Source organism: Nanorana parkeri, unplaced genomic scaffold (genome assembly GCF_000935625.1).
Source record: "Nanorana parkeri isolate BGI_ZX_2015 unplaced genomic scaffold, ASM93562v1 scaffold1605, whole genome shotgun sequence".
Taxonomy (NCBI): Eukaryota; Metazoa; Chordata; class Amphibia; order Anura; family Dicroglossidae; genus Nanorana; species Nanorana parkeri.
Genome location: NW_017307873.1, coordinates 284,957 through 301,879, shown reverse-complemented (window position 1 = coordinate 301,879; position 16,923 = coordinate 284,957). Strand labels below are relative to the sequence as shown.

At 46.0% G+C, this 16,923-nt stretch overlaps 1 protein-coding gene across 1 annotated transcript in view; it reads left to right on the top strand.

The window, feature by feature from the left end:
* LOC108799020 (von Willebrand factor A domain-containing protein 5A-like) overlaps positions 1 to 16,923 on the top strand; it is a 74,634-nt gene that overhangs the window by 8,670 nt on the left and 49,041 nt on the right. The window contains 5 exon segments of the mRNA XM_018570831.1: positions 7,529 to 7,596; positions 8,445 to 8,647; positions 10,467 to 10,689; positions 12,106 to 12,275; positions 12,536 to 12,677. Coding sequence (XP_018426333.1) covers positions 7,542 to 7,596; positions 8,445 to 8,647; positions 10,467 to 10,689; positions 12,106 to 12,275; positions 12,536 to 12,677 — 793 coding nt within the window. The 5' untranslated portion in view covers positions 7,529 to 7,541.

Below are 16,923 nucleotides of genomic sequence, written 5' to 3'. Positions count from 1 at the left end.
GACATTAATCGGCTCATGCGATATTGGGACAAGAATCGGAAACCAGATTCGAGGAAGCGGAGGAGGCTCTCGTCGACGTTGTGTCAACTTCTGAAGCAGTGGGATGCGCTGGAAAGATATAATGGACTATTGTACCGGAAAACCCGGGTTCCAGGGGAGCCGCGAGTGATTCATCAACTGATCATCCCTCAATCAGAGGCCTTAGAGGTTTGCCAAGTCTTTCATCGGATTGGAGGGCACTTCTGTGCAGAACGAACGGAGGCCTTCATTCGTAAGTACATATTTTGCCCAGAATTGTCTAAGTGGGTGCAGAAGGCATGTCAGGGGTGTCAGAATTGTGCTATACACAAAGGGAAAAGCGAGAAAACTACCCCCTTGGTGGTGAGCACAGGGGAACCCTTTGAGTTACTAACCATGGACTTTCTGACAGTGGCTGACACCTCTTCAGGGTATCGCTATGCCTTGGTGTTTGTGGACCACTTCTCTAAGTTCGCCATTGTAGTACCCACCAAAGATCAGACTGCCGCCACCACAGCTAAGCTGTTCTGGACCCATGTGGTCCAGCCCTACGGGTGCCCCAAAAGGATTCTGTCTGATCAGGGGCCAAACTTTGAGTCCAAGGTGTTTTCAGAACTGTGCCGCCTTAGTGATATTCGGAAGTCTCATACTACCCCTTACCACCCCCAAGGAAATGGGGCCTGTGAACGCTTTAATCGCACATTGTTGGGACTGATTCGCACCTTAGAGCAAGACCATCGAGAACGTTGGCCGCAATATGTAGGAGATGTTGTTTGGGAAATGGGAACCCCGTCCATATCGGGTCAAGCAGCAACCTTTTCCTGGCCGGCCTGTGTATGATCTGGTGTCCGAGGAGCCGGATGGGCCTCACAAGAGACTGCACCGTAATCTTCTTCGTCCCTGTGTGTTCAGTGCTGATTCGCTAATTGGCAATCCCGTTCCTGTCTATCCTCCATCTGCTAGATGGGACGTCAACCAGGAGATCCTCAACAGTGATTCCACAGCCTGGTGCCTGCCTCCTCTGCCGGCGGTAGAGAACTTATCTCCGGCTTGTGGAGGAGGAACAGTGCCCTGTTGCCTCTGATGGAGATGAACATTTGGAAGATCCGGAGCCTCGCTTACCCAAGCGTACTACCAGGGGACTGAAACCTGTCAAGTATTCTGACTATGTGACTTGACTGTTATGGGTTGCTTGTTTTCTTGTTTGCTATATTATTGCACATTGTTAATTACCTCTCCCTAGGTGAATGCAAGGGATTGCACTTCTTAAATGGGGGGGGGAAATGTAGGCAGTTGCCAGTGACAGGGCAGCCTAGCTGGCTGCAGGATAAAGTGGGTTAATAAGTGTATATAACTACTTTCAGCGATTTTGATATGTTTATATGTAAATAAGTTCAGAACTGTTTAGCCTCTATAATTGTCTCCAGCACCATTTTGGAGAAGCCTGGTGTCCTGATTGGACAGGAAATCTCGGGAGATTTGGTCGGCCATTTTGGGGTGGTTATCTTATATAGGAAGCACAACCACGTTTGTAGGGAGAACACGTGTGGATGTAGACAGGGACAGAGACCCGCTTGTGAGGGAAAGTGCAGGAAAGTGCAGGGAGAGTGTTCCAGCCTGTGAGGGATAGTTCAGGGTTCCTACGGAGTCCTGTATCGGTAATCCTGGTCGGATGAAAAGACTCCCAGTTGCTTATAACCAAACTGGTGTCTCCGCTGTGAGTGCGGGAAGAGTGGGCCGGACTTCTATCTCCCTGTACGGAACGAATATCGCTGCTTCCGGGTAGAGTACTACCAGCCTTACAGATACGTATTGTGTGCTTGGGTTTAGACTGTGCCAGTCAGTGGGAGGTGCCGAGGGTGCTAACGAATCCCACTATCGCTTACATCTGAAGTGACTGTACTGTGTACCTGTGTCTCCATGCCTGGAGTGAAACCGCTTGCCTTACTATTGTAAATATTCTTCATACTACCGGCCCTCCGGTAATAAACGTTACCTTGTTTAAAAGTCAATTACGTGTGATTCCCTCTGTGAAGCTGCCACACCCTAAACCCGCTTACATGCTATATCAATCAACAGGTAGGATCAGGTGTCGCCTAAAACTACCAAACCAATGTAACATCCAGATAACAAAAGGTGACATGCTTGTGGAACTAAACTCAGCTGAAGGACCGGTCTGTTATAAGCACCAAACTCAAATAATAAAAAGGGTCCAGGTTGCTTTTAATGACTCATAATTTGATCACAAGTAACTGTTGATGTGTTTTGGGGGACCAAAACACTCCCCATTCATCAGGGCTTCACATCAAAATGTGAACTGAAATGTAAATAGTCAACCTGACAATTCAGAAGTGTGAATGAGCCCTGAGTAAATCTTTGGTGAAGGGTGGAATTTTAGAATGCAAAATGGTTATATATATTCCAGATCCATAACTGTTCCATCTGGACATATGGGCCCGGATTCATCAAGGCCAGTAAGGATGAGAACAGGCAAGGAGAGACATATACTGGTAGTAGGGGACTCAATCATTAGGGGGGCAGACAGGGTAATCTGATACAAAGACAATTGGGTTGGACACATTGTGGATGAGGTGCACATATTGTTTGGAGGGGCTGGGGAGGGTCCAGCTGTCATGGTACATCATTGTACAAATGGAAAGATGGCTTCAGGGCTTAAAAGAGAACTATGGGGTCAGTGTTTTTCCCCATAGTTCTCCTCAGGGTCACGGGAAGACATATACTAATCTCCTCCCGTGACCCAAAGCTCAATATATAGCAAGCTATTGCCCGCTATATACTGTGAGCGCCACAGCCGGGACGGATCCCAACATTACTGTCAAGATCCACCCAGCTGTATGAGTGAGCGCGGGCTCTGCCTATCTAGAGGCAGAGCCAGCTGTGCCTGCCCCCTCCCCCGCCTGTTCCGCCAGTCAGCGCTGGAGGATCGGAGCGGGGAAATCCCTGCAGGGAGCCGTGAGTGACAGTCACCGCTGTCTGCAGGGAGATGATCAAGAAGTGAGCAAGCGACGGTATGTGTTCTCTCACCTCCTGATCGATAGAGCTGAGCTGTGACAGTTTCATTGTCACACGTCGGCTCTAACCATGAGGATGGGTGGAAATCCCTCACCTCATAGTTCTCCTTTAAATATCAAGCTTAAGAAAAGGTCCTCCAATGTAGTATTCTTTGAAATAATTCATGTGCCATGAGCCACAGCAAAGAGGCGGGGGGACCCTGGGAAGGTGAACAAATGGCTGAGAAATTTGTGTAAGAACGAAGGGTTTGGGTTCGTGGAACTGGGACAGCTACCAGCTCTACTGTGGACATAAGATGCCTATATGTCAAGTCTAAAAGTGAGTGTGAAAAAAGTAGGGCTGGTAATGATAAAAATTTTCGTGTTTGATTAATTGAAAAAAAATGTCATCGATTAATTTCAATTAAAGGAGAACTATGACATGAGTGATTTCCACTCACCTCATAGTTCTAAGCCGACCTGTGACAATGAGACTGTCACAGGTCGGCTCAGTAGATCGGGAGGTGAGCGAACACATACCGGCGTTCACTCACCTCTCGATCCTGTCACGGCTCTCTGCCGTGACAGGGGGAGGGGCTGGATTCCCCTCTCCCCGCTCCGATCTGCCAGCGCTGACTGGCGGAACGGACGGGGGGAGGGGGCGGGTACAGCTGGCTCTGCCTCTAGATGGGGAGAGCCAGCTGTCACTCACGCAGCTGGGCGGATCCCGTCATCTAAGTCTACCCTAAGCGGTATACTGAGCTTAGGGTAACGGGAGGACGCTAGTTTGTGTCCTCCCGTTACCCCAAGGAGAACTATGGGGAAAAACACTGACCCCATAGTTCTCCTTTAATTATAACGCACATATGTGTTCATGGCCTGACGTGTGAGCAGAAATCAAACTGTACTATTACTGTCTATCTTATTAGAGCTGCCACCCTGAGAGGGGAGATGGTGGAGGCCTGGGGTCCAACCTGTGGTCCTCAGGTCTCATGTGGCCTTGATTTATTTTTTAAAGATAAATGTAGGGGTCTACCCCCCAACACCCCCTGTAATAAAGCAGTATGTTCAGGTTTTCAATTTAGTTATTACTTTCCGCCAGTAGTGTGTGCTCATGTGCTGTCCATGTGCTTCATCCACCAGACTTTGGTGTGACAGAGTACTGTGCTGGAGTGGCATCATGTGACTGTGGTTCTGTGGTGGCCAATCAGTGCAGTAAACATCATAGTAGGAGGAATTAGCTATAACAGAACCCATGAGCATGCTCAGAACTGGATGAGACTTGTTCCTGCCACTCCCCTGTTGGGTGGTTGGTGCTCAGGTGCTAGGCGGCTCAAGGCCTAACCTCATGGAATGCCATGTGCTATCTTATTTTGCTGGATCCACTGCAGGGACCTAACCCATGTTAACAGAGGTCATGAAGACACTGGAGTCACCACAGGAACCTCCACTGGTCCAGGCTACACTCTGTCCTGAAGTAGAGTATACACTGGAATCTTTGTGGGAATGGAGACACTTCTGGCCTATCAAGAGGGAGATGATGGACCTTCCACTAGGATCTGTACAAGAAGTGATTATACTCTATTACCAGCATTTTCGGGTATTCCAGCACACCTATCCATCATTATTATTCCAACTTCTGGAATACACATTTAAAAGATATATCCAGTCCCATACTCCCACTTAGCGGAGGATCAGGACTTCTGAGTCACCCACAAGTTGGCAGCGCTAGTTGATCGGAGACAGGCATCTCACATGACCCCCCCGAAACAGGGCTACATATACCATGACCTGGAAGAATGAGAACCATCACATACATCTCCTGTAGTATGTCTAAAGCCTCTGGTCATCCTCACTTGGATATCTGCAGTCTCTGACAGCTTGCTCTGGCACTACATAGACTATATATGACGTGTGGCCCTTCGATGATATCGGGCCAGCTCATGACCATCCAACACACCCGATTGGCCCCTAATGCTGTCCCTCTCCCCCATTCACAGCTTTTTCATATAAATATTACCGGGGCATGTCCTGCCTTGTGAGGCCTCAATGATCTCCACATTGAAGCTCCTTTTCTAATTTTCTCTTCAATTGTATAAAAACAAACAGAGACCGAAGCCGAGATGGAAATTCCATTCCCACTGCCGGCATCGCTCTCTGATTGTACCATCACAAGGATCACACTCATCAGAAGGAGGTTTTATATCAGTTATTGAAGGGGAGCCAAGAAATATGAGTCACGGTCAGGAGTGAGGAGCATGCCAGCAAAAGCAGCAGCACGGCCTTCTACGGACCGGTGTAAACAGATGAAAGACAAAAAAAATGCGTTCGAGTGTTAAATAGGAATCAGGGTGCAAGTCACATATTAAAGGGTCAGTCCACCCACAAGTAATATTTCAGGATTTGATAGACACTGGCGAGTTAAACCATCTGACAGTCTCTTATGTCTCGGTGGAACTCTATGGGTGAGATAATTTATTTGATATTACAGAGAATGTAATGGGAGGAGCCGGGAACCCACAAAGGTGGGCGGAGACTCACAGAAATAGGTGGACAGGAGCAGAGCCTGCTACAATGTCCAAGACCTATAAGAATTCGGGGGTGACTCCTCCTACAACTACAATATCACATGGGTGGGGGTGTGATTGCTGTATTATGGGGCATGTTTTACCTGTAACAGTTTTCTAAAAAGTGTTAGAAAGTTTAAAGGATGAGTACGCCTTTATGTCTGTGAAGGTTCTCATTTATCCAGGTCATGGTACAGTATATCTGTAAAAAAAATAAATCAAAGCAACTGGACTTGATGTCATTTTCTTGAAGATATTTCACTGGTCATCCAACCAGCGTTCTCAATTCAGAATGACTTGTACAAAAATTATCTGGGAATACATTTGGTGAATGTTGCCCCAATCCACATAAGTCTCTATTCAAGCTTGGCTTCTCCATTTTTACATAAATGGCCTCTTTCACATCTCTTTTAAACCCGTCCTCCTCCCTGTCTGAGATGTGTACTTGATTGTATTCAGAGGAGTGACCTTTTTCCTTTAGATGTAGGTACACTGCTGAATCCTGACCAGAGGGTTTGGCTCTTCTATGCTGTGCCATGCGCTGGTGTAGCTGCTGTTTTGTTTCCCTGACATACAATTCTGAGCGCTCCTCTCAGCACCGGACTGCGTACATGGGGGAGGGGAGGGGGGAAGGGGGCGCAAAAATGCACCTTGCCTGTGTAGGTAAGAATCCTAGCACCGGCCCTGTACACAATGTTGTTCATCTTGTGTTTTGGTGTTGGGTCTTTTGGTTGAACCAGTTGTCACCTCAGTGTATTGCTGGGTGTAAAGCAGACAGGGATGGGATGTTTATTTAAAACCCTTCTGAGTTTCTCAGACACCCAGCTACATCTGGGATGACCAAATTCTTCCGTCTGTTCTGTTCTTTCCTCTCCTTTCTGTTTTGACAAAAGCTCAGTCTGGATACCCGCAAGTTTTAAGGCCCCCCCTGAGGTGTTTGAATTCCTTCGTCTTGTCCTCTGTTCTGGTGGGAATTTTCTCTGCCCGTCCTGATGACTCCCAGTTTTTTTGGTCTAAAATGGTGGTGGGAGTCAAATAGCAGGTACTGATGTGTGTCGGTTTTCGGTAGACCTCTATCTCCAGCCTCCTTCCCTCTTCTACTAAACAGTCCAAGAAAGTCAGTTTGTTGTTTTGCATCTTCCCGCATAAACCTGATGTTATGATCCACCGAGTTGATATGGTCAGTGAAAGCCGGTAACTCTTATTTGTGAATATTAACCCAAGTGTCATCCACATATCTGAACCAATGACTGGGTGTAATTCCCTTGAAGGTGGTCAGGGCCTTGCTTTCTACTTCCTCCATGTACAGGTTCACCACAATAGGTGTAAGTAGCGATCCCATGGCCAAGGCTGGATTTACTCTCTCTGCTGCCCCAAGGCCATGTTCTTCAATGCGCCCCCCTCTCCGCGCCATGGAGAATGGCAGACCTGCAGGCTGCATACAAGTGATCTCGGCGACATCACTGAGATCAATTGTACAAAACAAGCGGTTACTTCCCCGCTGTACATTTGTCTCTGCTTGCCCAAAGCCGGGCTAAATGTAGAAAACAGCTACCCGCCCGGCGACCGGAACTGCATGTCCCGGGCATCAGGAGATAGGGATTCCACACCCCTGTGACTCGCACTCCATGCTGGAGAGCTGGGGTGCTATTGGAGGACATTTTAGTAATTCAGCTGTGGATTTAGCTGTGTACTGTAAAGGAGGCCCCGTGCACCCAGAGCAGGAAGTATGGAAGGCCAAGATGTCTTTGACTGACTTCCTGCCTACCCAGCAGAGGACTCACGAGGCTGAATGATGCATGCCAGTTTTAAGAGCCAACACTAAGCGGAGGAGGAGGAGAGGGGAAGAGAGCCCTGGGGATAGACTAGATTATGTCACTCAGTCTGCAGCCATTAAATCTGACACTTGTTATATCTTTTATTTCCCTTCAGATAATCTACAATAATGCCGCCATTTCCTCCATGTTGTGGCCTTATCATCGTGGCTTCCCGCCAGCCAGGTGAGTGTACAAGCAACGGCAGGTTACAGTATGAGTGACCCCAGCTCTGATTTATGAAGAAGCCTTTCCCGAGTGACACATGGAGGCTGCAGATGGTGACTTCCCAGTCTACATATGTTAGTTAGCTGACTGTCATGCTGATCCTCTGCTTTCAATATTCAGATAAACCGCTCCAGGTGGATCTAAACTCTCACCCCCATCCACCATACTGTGAGATTCAGTATTTTTAGTGGTAAAGAAAGAAGAAAATATATAAAAATAAAGGTTAAAAACCCTTTGGATGTAATATATTCCACTTGTCATGGTAGTGACTGCAAAAAACATCCTTGTGTATAAGTCAACCAGACAGACATCAAGTCTTAATGGTGAGTTTGAGTTCATCTCACATGTATTACATCACACCCCAAGTCTACCATCATGGTGGTGCTGTTGGTACCAGAACCATTTAAATCAGGGATCATGGCAGTGTCCCCGGACAGCTGAGCCCTGTGTGTCACTCCATGACAGCAGCTCTCAGACCAGGTTAGTGAGGGCCATCGCTCTAAGTCAATGTGGCTCTTCTGTAGTGCACATGTGCTGGCAGGGAACATCTGGCAGGAGGAGAGAGCTGCTGCTGCTCCTCACTGACTCAGTAAAAAAGCCGGGGGGTGGTAGGTTGCCCTTTGTGACAGCTTGCTAAATTTAGATGAGCTAAGTTGGAAATTCCTCATCTCTTTACAGGTAGAAAATGTGTTTCCCATATTTGTCTGGTCCCCAGTTTGACTGAAGAGCATTTTTTAAAGGGTACCTGTCTCCTATGTGTTCACCAGATTTAATTTTCTCGTTCTCCTGTGTGTGTGTGTGTCCAGTCCCTCTGCAGGGGATCTCGGTGGACGTCCAGGTGAAAGGCTTTGTGGCGGATGTATCGGCCACTCTCAAGTATAAGAACAAGGAGGAGAAGGCGGTGGAAGCGGTCTTTGTCTTCCCCATGGATGAAGACTCCGCCGTCTACAGCTTTGAGGCCACAACAGAGGGGAAGACGATTGTAGCCGACCTGCAGGAGAAGGAGCAGGTAATAAGGATTATGAGACGGACACATTATGACATATTAAATGTTCACTTCAGACATACATTCCCAGTCTTTTCATTAAATTGGGAATTTATGCATTTTTCAACCTTTAGTAAAACCATTGGGTCACCCTCTGCCTTTCATGTCAGTGCATGCGTCCTTGTGGAGCCCCCATGGATCCCTGGCCTAGACTTATCTGGAACAGGGCTTAATTTTTACATAGTAGAGGTCCCATGTACAGCCTGGAGCTGGGATCAAACACATTTCACAGAGACACAGGGATCGTTATCAACACTAACATACACCCTTACAGGCACTGGGTGCCTATACCACAGTGTTGTTGGCACCGTTCATTGTGTATTTTTTCTAATAAATGTAAATGTAAAGTTTCTTAATTTTGACTAGAATTAATTTTAAATCATTTTGTACCCATCATGACAGCACACTGCCACTAGCAGCACATTTTCAAGGAGATAATCACATGATACAAGGGGGTGGAGCTTATACTGGGTATAAATATCAAGGTGTGCCTAGGCAGCATGATGTCTTGATATGGACTTGGTGTCCAGCTTTTCGGGTGGTCATTTTGTAATCTTAACTGATACACTAAAACTCTCAGTATTGAAGAAAAGGAGGAACTTTCCCTACCCACCAAACCGTGTATATTTACTAACAATACAAGTGCACTTTATTGCTATCTCTGTAAAGCTCTGCATGACATTTGTTGTTTTGAAGATGAGATATAGAACGTGTGGTCACCAGTTTGGCCGAATTATCTACTGATCTGCAGATGTCTATCATGTCTTATGATTAATAGTCACAGACAGGAATTGACTGTTACTTCCATCCTATTTTAGGGGAGAATAGAAGCAGAAAGCAGAGATAGATAGAATTTGGTAACACAAGTAAAGCCATAAGGCAGGAGGGTGGAGGAGGTAGATGCTGCACATCATAGACTGATCAGTAGATTTCAATGCTGTTAGATATTGTGGTGGCACTCTTGACTTACACACAGAGTATGAGGTTTTTTATACCATAGGGGTTATGTTAGTTTTAGTGAATAACTAAAGAGTTAGTTTTAGGGGCAGGGGGACAGGAGGTGTAGGGGTGGTGGGCTTATTTTAGGTTGAAGCAGAATCCAATGTCCATTGGACCTTCTAAGACTGCCATTAAACAACATTTGAGACTCTCTGTGAGACTAATGGTGTAATTGACTGTTCTGACAGAGGCAGCCAAGCAGAGCTCTTGTCAGATAGACCAAGACGTGTGGTGAAGTTTGGTTGAGTACAGAAAGGTTAGAACCTCTGGCAAGCTTGAATTTCTTTCTGTGGTGTCTTTGGGGAGTTTTCCTTTCACCTTTGGCGGGGTCTGAAAGAACAAGGGAAGGGAAAGGAAACCTCCATCCTAAAGGAGACACCTACAGAATCTTAAAATATATTAAAGGTTCTAACCTCTTTCCAATCCCATAAACTAATTCCTGTCCATTTTGCTCTATCCAAAAAAGGCCACTCCTTCTCAGCATGACAAAACTGAACTGGTCTGAATCGAGAGCAAAAAGGTGTGTTCCCAATGACCAATCAGTCGTGATGATGCAATGGTCAGGTCATATACACCCCACTGTCCTCCAATGATCTTAAAACATAGTAGACACACAACATATACAGTAATTCCTCTTTGATTAAGAGATCAGCTAATCTGCATTTCAGCCGACTGCACAGCTTCAGAAACTGAAATGGAATTGTATAGACGTCATATTCACAGCTCTAAACGTTTGTAAAACTCTGACAGTAACAAGTTTGCTTCTTCTCCCTCTCTTCTCCAGGCTCACAAAACCTATGATGAGGCCATCAGCCGGGGCGAGCAAGCCTTCCTCCTGGAGGAAGATGAGAGCTCGGCAGACATCTTTAGCTGCAGTGTTGGGAATCTCCCTCCCGGCCAGGAAGCTGAGATCACCCTGAAATACGTCCGGGAGTTGCCATTGGAGGCGGACGGAGCTGTGCGTTTTGTGCTGCCGGACGTCCTCAACCCGAGATACACCCCAAAAGGTGCAAATAGTTTATTTCAGTGTAATTCTTTGATCTTCTCTTCTGAAAGGACCCCTAAACCTATAATGAACCTGTCCTGGATGACAATGTTTCTAATGTAAAAGTGTTAACAACACCAAGTACTTTTACAGGGTTATTCACAAAAGGGTGAAGAGTTGGAGAAGTGAACAATCTAGGACAACATAGCTGAACTGGAACAATTCTCCAATTCAGCTCACTTTCCAGTACAGTTATTGTAGCCTAGATTGTTCACTTCTCCTGCCTTCTCCAAACTCTTCACCCTTTTGTGAATAACCCCCTTAGTCTTCAAAAGAGTTCCTGTGTAGGCCCATGCTGTACCCGGGACTTGACTTCTGTCCAAATTGTAATCCCGGCACTATACCCAGCCAATGCACATCAAAAGTCAGAACTTCTGCGTGCTGTAGATATGTAGTGGTCAACTCTTAATATAGGGGGCCCCAAGTTCAGGCCATGATATGACCCAAAGGAAAGCACGTAATAATCACTGTATGTAATGCTATAGAGAGCCGTCAGAAACTGCAGACATTTTACATGAGATGGTCAGAGACTAGGAGACAGGCTTTAGGAGTTGTTGGAGACTGGAAACATGGTTCTGGATACATTAGACTGCTAAAGATCTCTGCTATTACATTCCCTTTACAAATCAATGCTTCCACATCTGTGCTCCCTACAGCTCTTTTAAAAGTGACTTGTGCTACATTTGATTTTTTCACTCAACATATTGCATTCCAGGAGATCAATGCAAAAAAAAAAGAGAAAAGGGCTGAACTGGGCCGGATTTACTCTCTCTGCTGCCACAAGGCTGGGTTCCTCAATTGCCCAAAGCAGGGCTAAATGTAGAAAAAAGCTATCCGTCCGGTGGCTGCGCTCTACTCCCTGCTGCCCCAAGGCCGGGCCTCGGTGGCCTTGTGGAAAATCCGGCCCTGGGGATGAACAGCACAGAAAAAAGTAATCAGTGTGAAATACATTTAACAAGCCATTTTCCTTCTAGCACCAAATCTAAAGAATATTTTCCATTACTGGCCTAACGTGCCTAGATAAGGATAAGAATGGCAGCAGGGGGCCAGGGGGGCTCACACAGTAGGTTGGTCATCCGGGCAGTAGAGGTTTGGGTATCTGACAGATGAAGGACAAGGGGTGGAGCTTAATGATAGGAGGGGATTAAACATGACTTGGGTATAAACCAAATACTTATGTATAGCCTGGATCCAAGGAGCTCCACATGGAGCCACAGAGGGATCAGTTTGAAGACATACAGTGTATCTACATGTCAGCACTATTTTACCTTAGATAAGACTGAAGACCGGGTAAGGTTCTCTTCTTATCCTACAGGGAAATAGTGACATTCAATGATCTGTATTTTGGACACTGAGATTTCCTTATTGTCTCTTCCAGATCAGGATGTGAGCATAACAGCCACACGTCCGCAGGTGCCGGTTGGTGGGATCCCGTACACGCTGAGTCTGATTGCTCACTTCCAATCTGTGTACGGCATCGCCAAGATCGAGTCCAACTGTATCATCACCCCTGTGGAGTATACAGATAGTGACAAGACCGGCGCCAAGGTGAGCGGGACTCAAAATAGTATCAAGGGTTATTTCTTTTGTTGAATACTCAGTTAATAAACCATCAAGTCGATGTATCTTGTGAATGAAAATGGCAATTTATTCATGTTCATCTTTTTAATAAACCTCCATTGTTATAATTTTGCAGTCATCATGTCACCCCACACCCCTATATACTGAAGATGATGGAATACTGCAGCAACAAATCCCAAGTTGCTCTAAAATGTGCTTCCTATTATAATGTTATTTCACCTTTTCAGGTGTCACTGGCAGAGGGGCACAAGTTTGAGCGAGATGTGGAGTTACTGGCTTATTATACAGATGTGAACAAACCCAGCGTCACTGTGGAGGCGGGGCTTGGATCTACAGACGCAGCCCAAGAAACAGGACCGACGCCATCAGGTGACAAAATAACCCGACATGACATCTACAGCTGGCGCTCTGCATTGCGGTATAATGACCCATCACATGAGAGCTCTCCTGAGTGCCAGTGTCCACAAACGCTGCTCCTCTGTATTGCAAAGAGAGTCCATTGAACTCTCTCTGATCCTAATTCTGTGTCATTCAGACCCGGCACTGAGCACCAATCTGTAGTATAAGATCCTACCAATGTGCTGTCAGTAATGTACACTGACAGGGACTCTTCTGTTGGGGTCCCATGTGGTTGCATCCATACACATGTATTCTTTCCAATTTAAAATGTCCTGTGCTTTTCACATATGGTTTAGTCCTATAGATACATTTCTTATGAGAAGGCACACATCAGTTCCAAGTGGGCAGATGAATTCCCAGAATCAATATGTCAGATGTAAAACAGGGCTGTTTTTAACGCGGGGCAAAAGGGGCAGTTGCCTCGGGGCCAGTCATTGTTGTGGGGCCCAAAGCAGTTGCACCTTTAGCCCACAAAAGATATACATATGGCACATAAGGGTGCCACCTGTCCGGGACTCACTCGGACAGTCCAGGTTTTGAATGCTGTTTCCAGGTTTCATCTCTTTCTCTCTTTTTTTTCTCTCTCTTTCTTTTTTTCCTCTCTCTCTCTCTCTTTCTTTCTTGCCTCCTAAAATTTGGAGTCGTCTTACTGTTGGAAGAAGCTTCCCTGGCCTGGACATTAGCTGTTTGCAGGATATGGTCATTACAAATGTCGCAAACCATCAATTTTTTTTTTTGCAAAGAAATCCACCAGATCCTTTATTTCTTGGTTATGTTCAGTGGAATGCAGAAGAATGTGACTGTTTACCAACATTTTCTACTGGCGAGGGAAGACGACTTATCATTAATTGGGGTTTGAAAAAAATGTTGGCAATGCCGGAGCAGTAACATGATAAAAGTGAACCTGTCAGACTTTTTAAAGCCCGTCTCCGGGATAATACCCTGTTTCCCCGAAAATAAGACCTACCCCGAAAATAAGACCTAGTTGTGACCATTCCCAGGGACGGTGGTGGCATAAGGGGGAACTTGAAGAGCCGTGGGAGGGACGGGAGAGAGTCACTGTGCCAACGAAGCCAGCGCTAGAGGAAGCGAGGCGGCAGCGGAGTGAGCAGAGCCGCATAAGCCGATGCTTCCTCTATAGCGCCGGCTCCTGTCACAGGCGGAGTTATACCAAACGCACTCCGCCTGTGATGAATCGATTGAGCAAAGCGCACTTTCCCTTTCTGGTTACCAAATTGCTCTTGGAAAGGTACGGTTTGCCCTGATCACCCTATTCTTAACTCTGTCATTTTGGATTATTTATTTTGGATTTGCATTAACTTTGCATTGTTGTACATGAAAAAAAATAAGACCTAGTGTGTTTTTTTGAGCCCAAAAAAATATAAGACAGTGTCTTATTTTCGGGGAAACACGGTAGCTAACAGGATAAAGCTCATTTTTGTGCTCTCTTCAAGCAGAGGTCAATTCCAACCGGCAAGATCACTATTGGGCTTTTGGATTATGTTGACTACATATAAAAGCAGGAAAATGACGATTTAGGCGATTCCTCTTTTGGCCAATTAAATATATATTTGAGACTGCTTAGTTCTCTGCGTCAGACATGGGTGACACACTTTTTAAGATGAAAAATTAAAAATCTCATTTTGAAAGTACTTTCCTTCTCAACCTCACCTCCATCTGTTCCACCACAATCTTCAAAACCATCTTTTGTACCTATTGGAAGTGACCTATTCTATGTTCTATATTATGAGACATAATCTAAACACGAGGATGATTTTCAATCACGTTTCAACCGTCTACTATACACAATATTTCTGTCTTATTGGGCCTTCCTTTTTCCAGTCACTGGCTATCTGTCACTTGATTTCCCCATAATTTTGATCTACTCGCGTTCTTCTTAAAGGGGTCTTATATCTGTTTCCGTTATAGCTGCACACAAATTGTGGGCCTTAGTCCAACGCAAATTCAGTTAAAAACCTAACCTAAGAAAGACCCCTGGTAAGTTTGAGATCATTTTACATTGTAAGTACTTGTGCTGTTGCTATAGAGATCCTACGTTACATGGATAATTGATTTCAGAGCTGAGTTGAGAAGCGGTTTGTGTTTGGAGTGGATGGGAACAGTAGAGTTGTTTTTGCTGCTTGTGGTAGATGGTCTCATATATGCACCACGGGAGCAACAGTTACCTCTGTTAGTTGTGAACATGTTTGGAAACTCTCAGTAGAGATCTGGAGGAGCTGAATGCAGTAATGGGGGAATTTGACAACCGTTAGAAAAATATCTTGCTAACCAAGCAGGCAAGTAATGCCTTAGGTGTGGTAGGTGAAGAGATGGCTCAGGATGACCAGGTAGGGGACAAGGTTATTGTCACTATGCAGACTGACTAACAGGGGTCTTAGAAAAGGAAGGCCAGTCCCGTGTTTAAGCACCCAAACAAATTACCAAAATTCACTGAAGATTTGAAGATGGCAACCCTGTAAGGTGACCCTTACAGTCAACAGAGCAGCCCTCTTACTGGTATTGTGAGGCAGGAAAGACTAGACAGGTGGCAGCTATAGGGAATTATATCATCAGGAAGACATACCGGTATAAAGTAATACGTCACTAGGGTCGTCTCAATCAAATAACTTGCTGTCTCTATGATGCCAGGGTTCAGCATAGTGTTGGCCAGGTAGTATGATGCTTCTTTGTCAATGTCGGGTCCAGATCCAGTCGGGTCCAGGTCCAGTCGGCTCCAGGGAAGTGAAAAATATCCATTCCCATAATTCAAGCCGACCTGTGACAATAAAGCTGTCACAGGTCGGCTCTATTGATCGGGAAGTCAGTGAACACATGCCCCGACCGCTGACTTCCCGATCCTCTCCCTGCAGAGAGTGGTGATTGTCAGTCACCGCTCCCCGCAGAGATTCTCCCCTCTCCGATCCTCCAGCACTGATACTCCAGTCAATCACCCAACGGGGGTGGATCTCGATGGTATTGTCAGGATCTCTTCTGGCTGAGGCGCTCTCAGTATATAGCGTGCAATAGCTTGCTACATACTGAGTTTTGCATCACGGGAGGAGGTTAGTATTTGTCCTCCCATGACCCTGAAGAGAACTATGGGGGAAAATGTTACCCAATAGTTCTCTTTTAATGACACTTATCAATGTGAAAACATTTCAGGATTTTGTCACCAAAGAAGATATTTGGAATGAAAGAATTTGGAGGTAGACATCTTGAAGCACATGGTGGTTTTGTCTGCTAATGTTGTAGAATATTGGCAGCAGTCACTTTCTATCTTCCTCTGGCCCATAATGATAACTAATATAGAATCGTAGTTACATACTGGAATCCCATTTTGTTTATATATGAAGATTTATTCATTTTGTAGACATTCATTGTAGCTCTTATTTATCATTTCTTCTGGTAGGTTTTCTTCATCACTTGTGTTAAAATTTGTGAAAAAAAACCTTCTATATTTGCATTCAGATTGGTAGAAAATCCCCAAGTTGTGTATCAGTTTTGTTTCCTGGTGGTGGTAAGACTAGCTTGTAGGCGGGGTCCACTCTTGGGGTGTTGCGTGTGTGTTCCCTTTGGGTTGGCTGGGTAACCCCGTGCATGCAACTTGAAACCAGACACCCCACGGTCAGGGGCCACGGCCTTGGCCTCGTGCAAACACTCCACACGTAGTACTGCGTACACAGGGCCTCATGGCTTCAACCGCCTCTGCGGTCTTCTGCGCTTTCTCCCCCTTAGGGAGAAAGACCACCATGAACGGCACCCTGTGTCAGGCATAGCCCCATTGCGCACCTACCCTCCTCAGATGGTTACAGCCACGATACAGTCCAACATACACTCCGGTAGAACCTTCTCAGAGGTTGGAGGGAGAAGAACCAGTCCACACAGATAGTCTTTTTGTTGGTTTTACTTGAAGGTATAAACAGAACAAAGTATACGTTCAGCCACCCCCGGGTGGGATGACGGCACAGTTCTTGTTAGTTGCATAGGGCTACGATTAGAGAGAGAGGTACATCAGCCCAGGTGCAGCCCAGAGTCCACGACTTACTTCGGCCAGAGGCCCACTGGCAAATATCGTCAGCACTTCACTATTCTCCGGAATCCCATCCTTGTCAGTCCTAGCTCGGTGGGTTTCCCCCTCCCGGGGAAACTAGGGAATCTTTGTAGCTCTACATAGTCCTAGGCCTGGTCCTGTCCTTCCCATGGACCAGCCTATGTT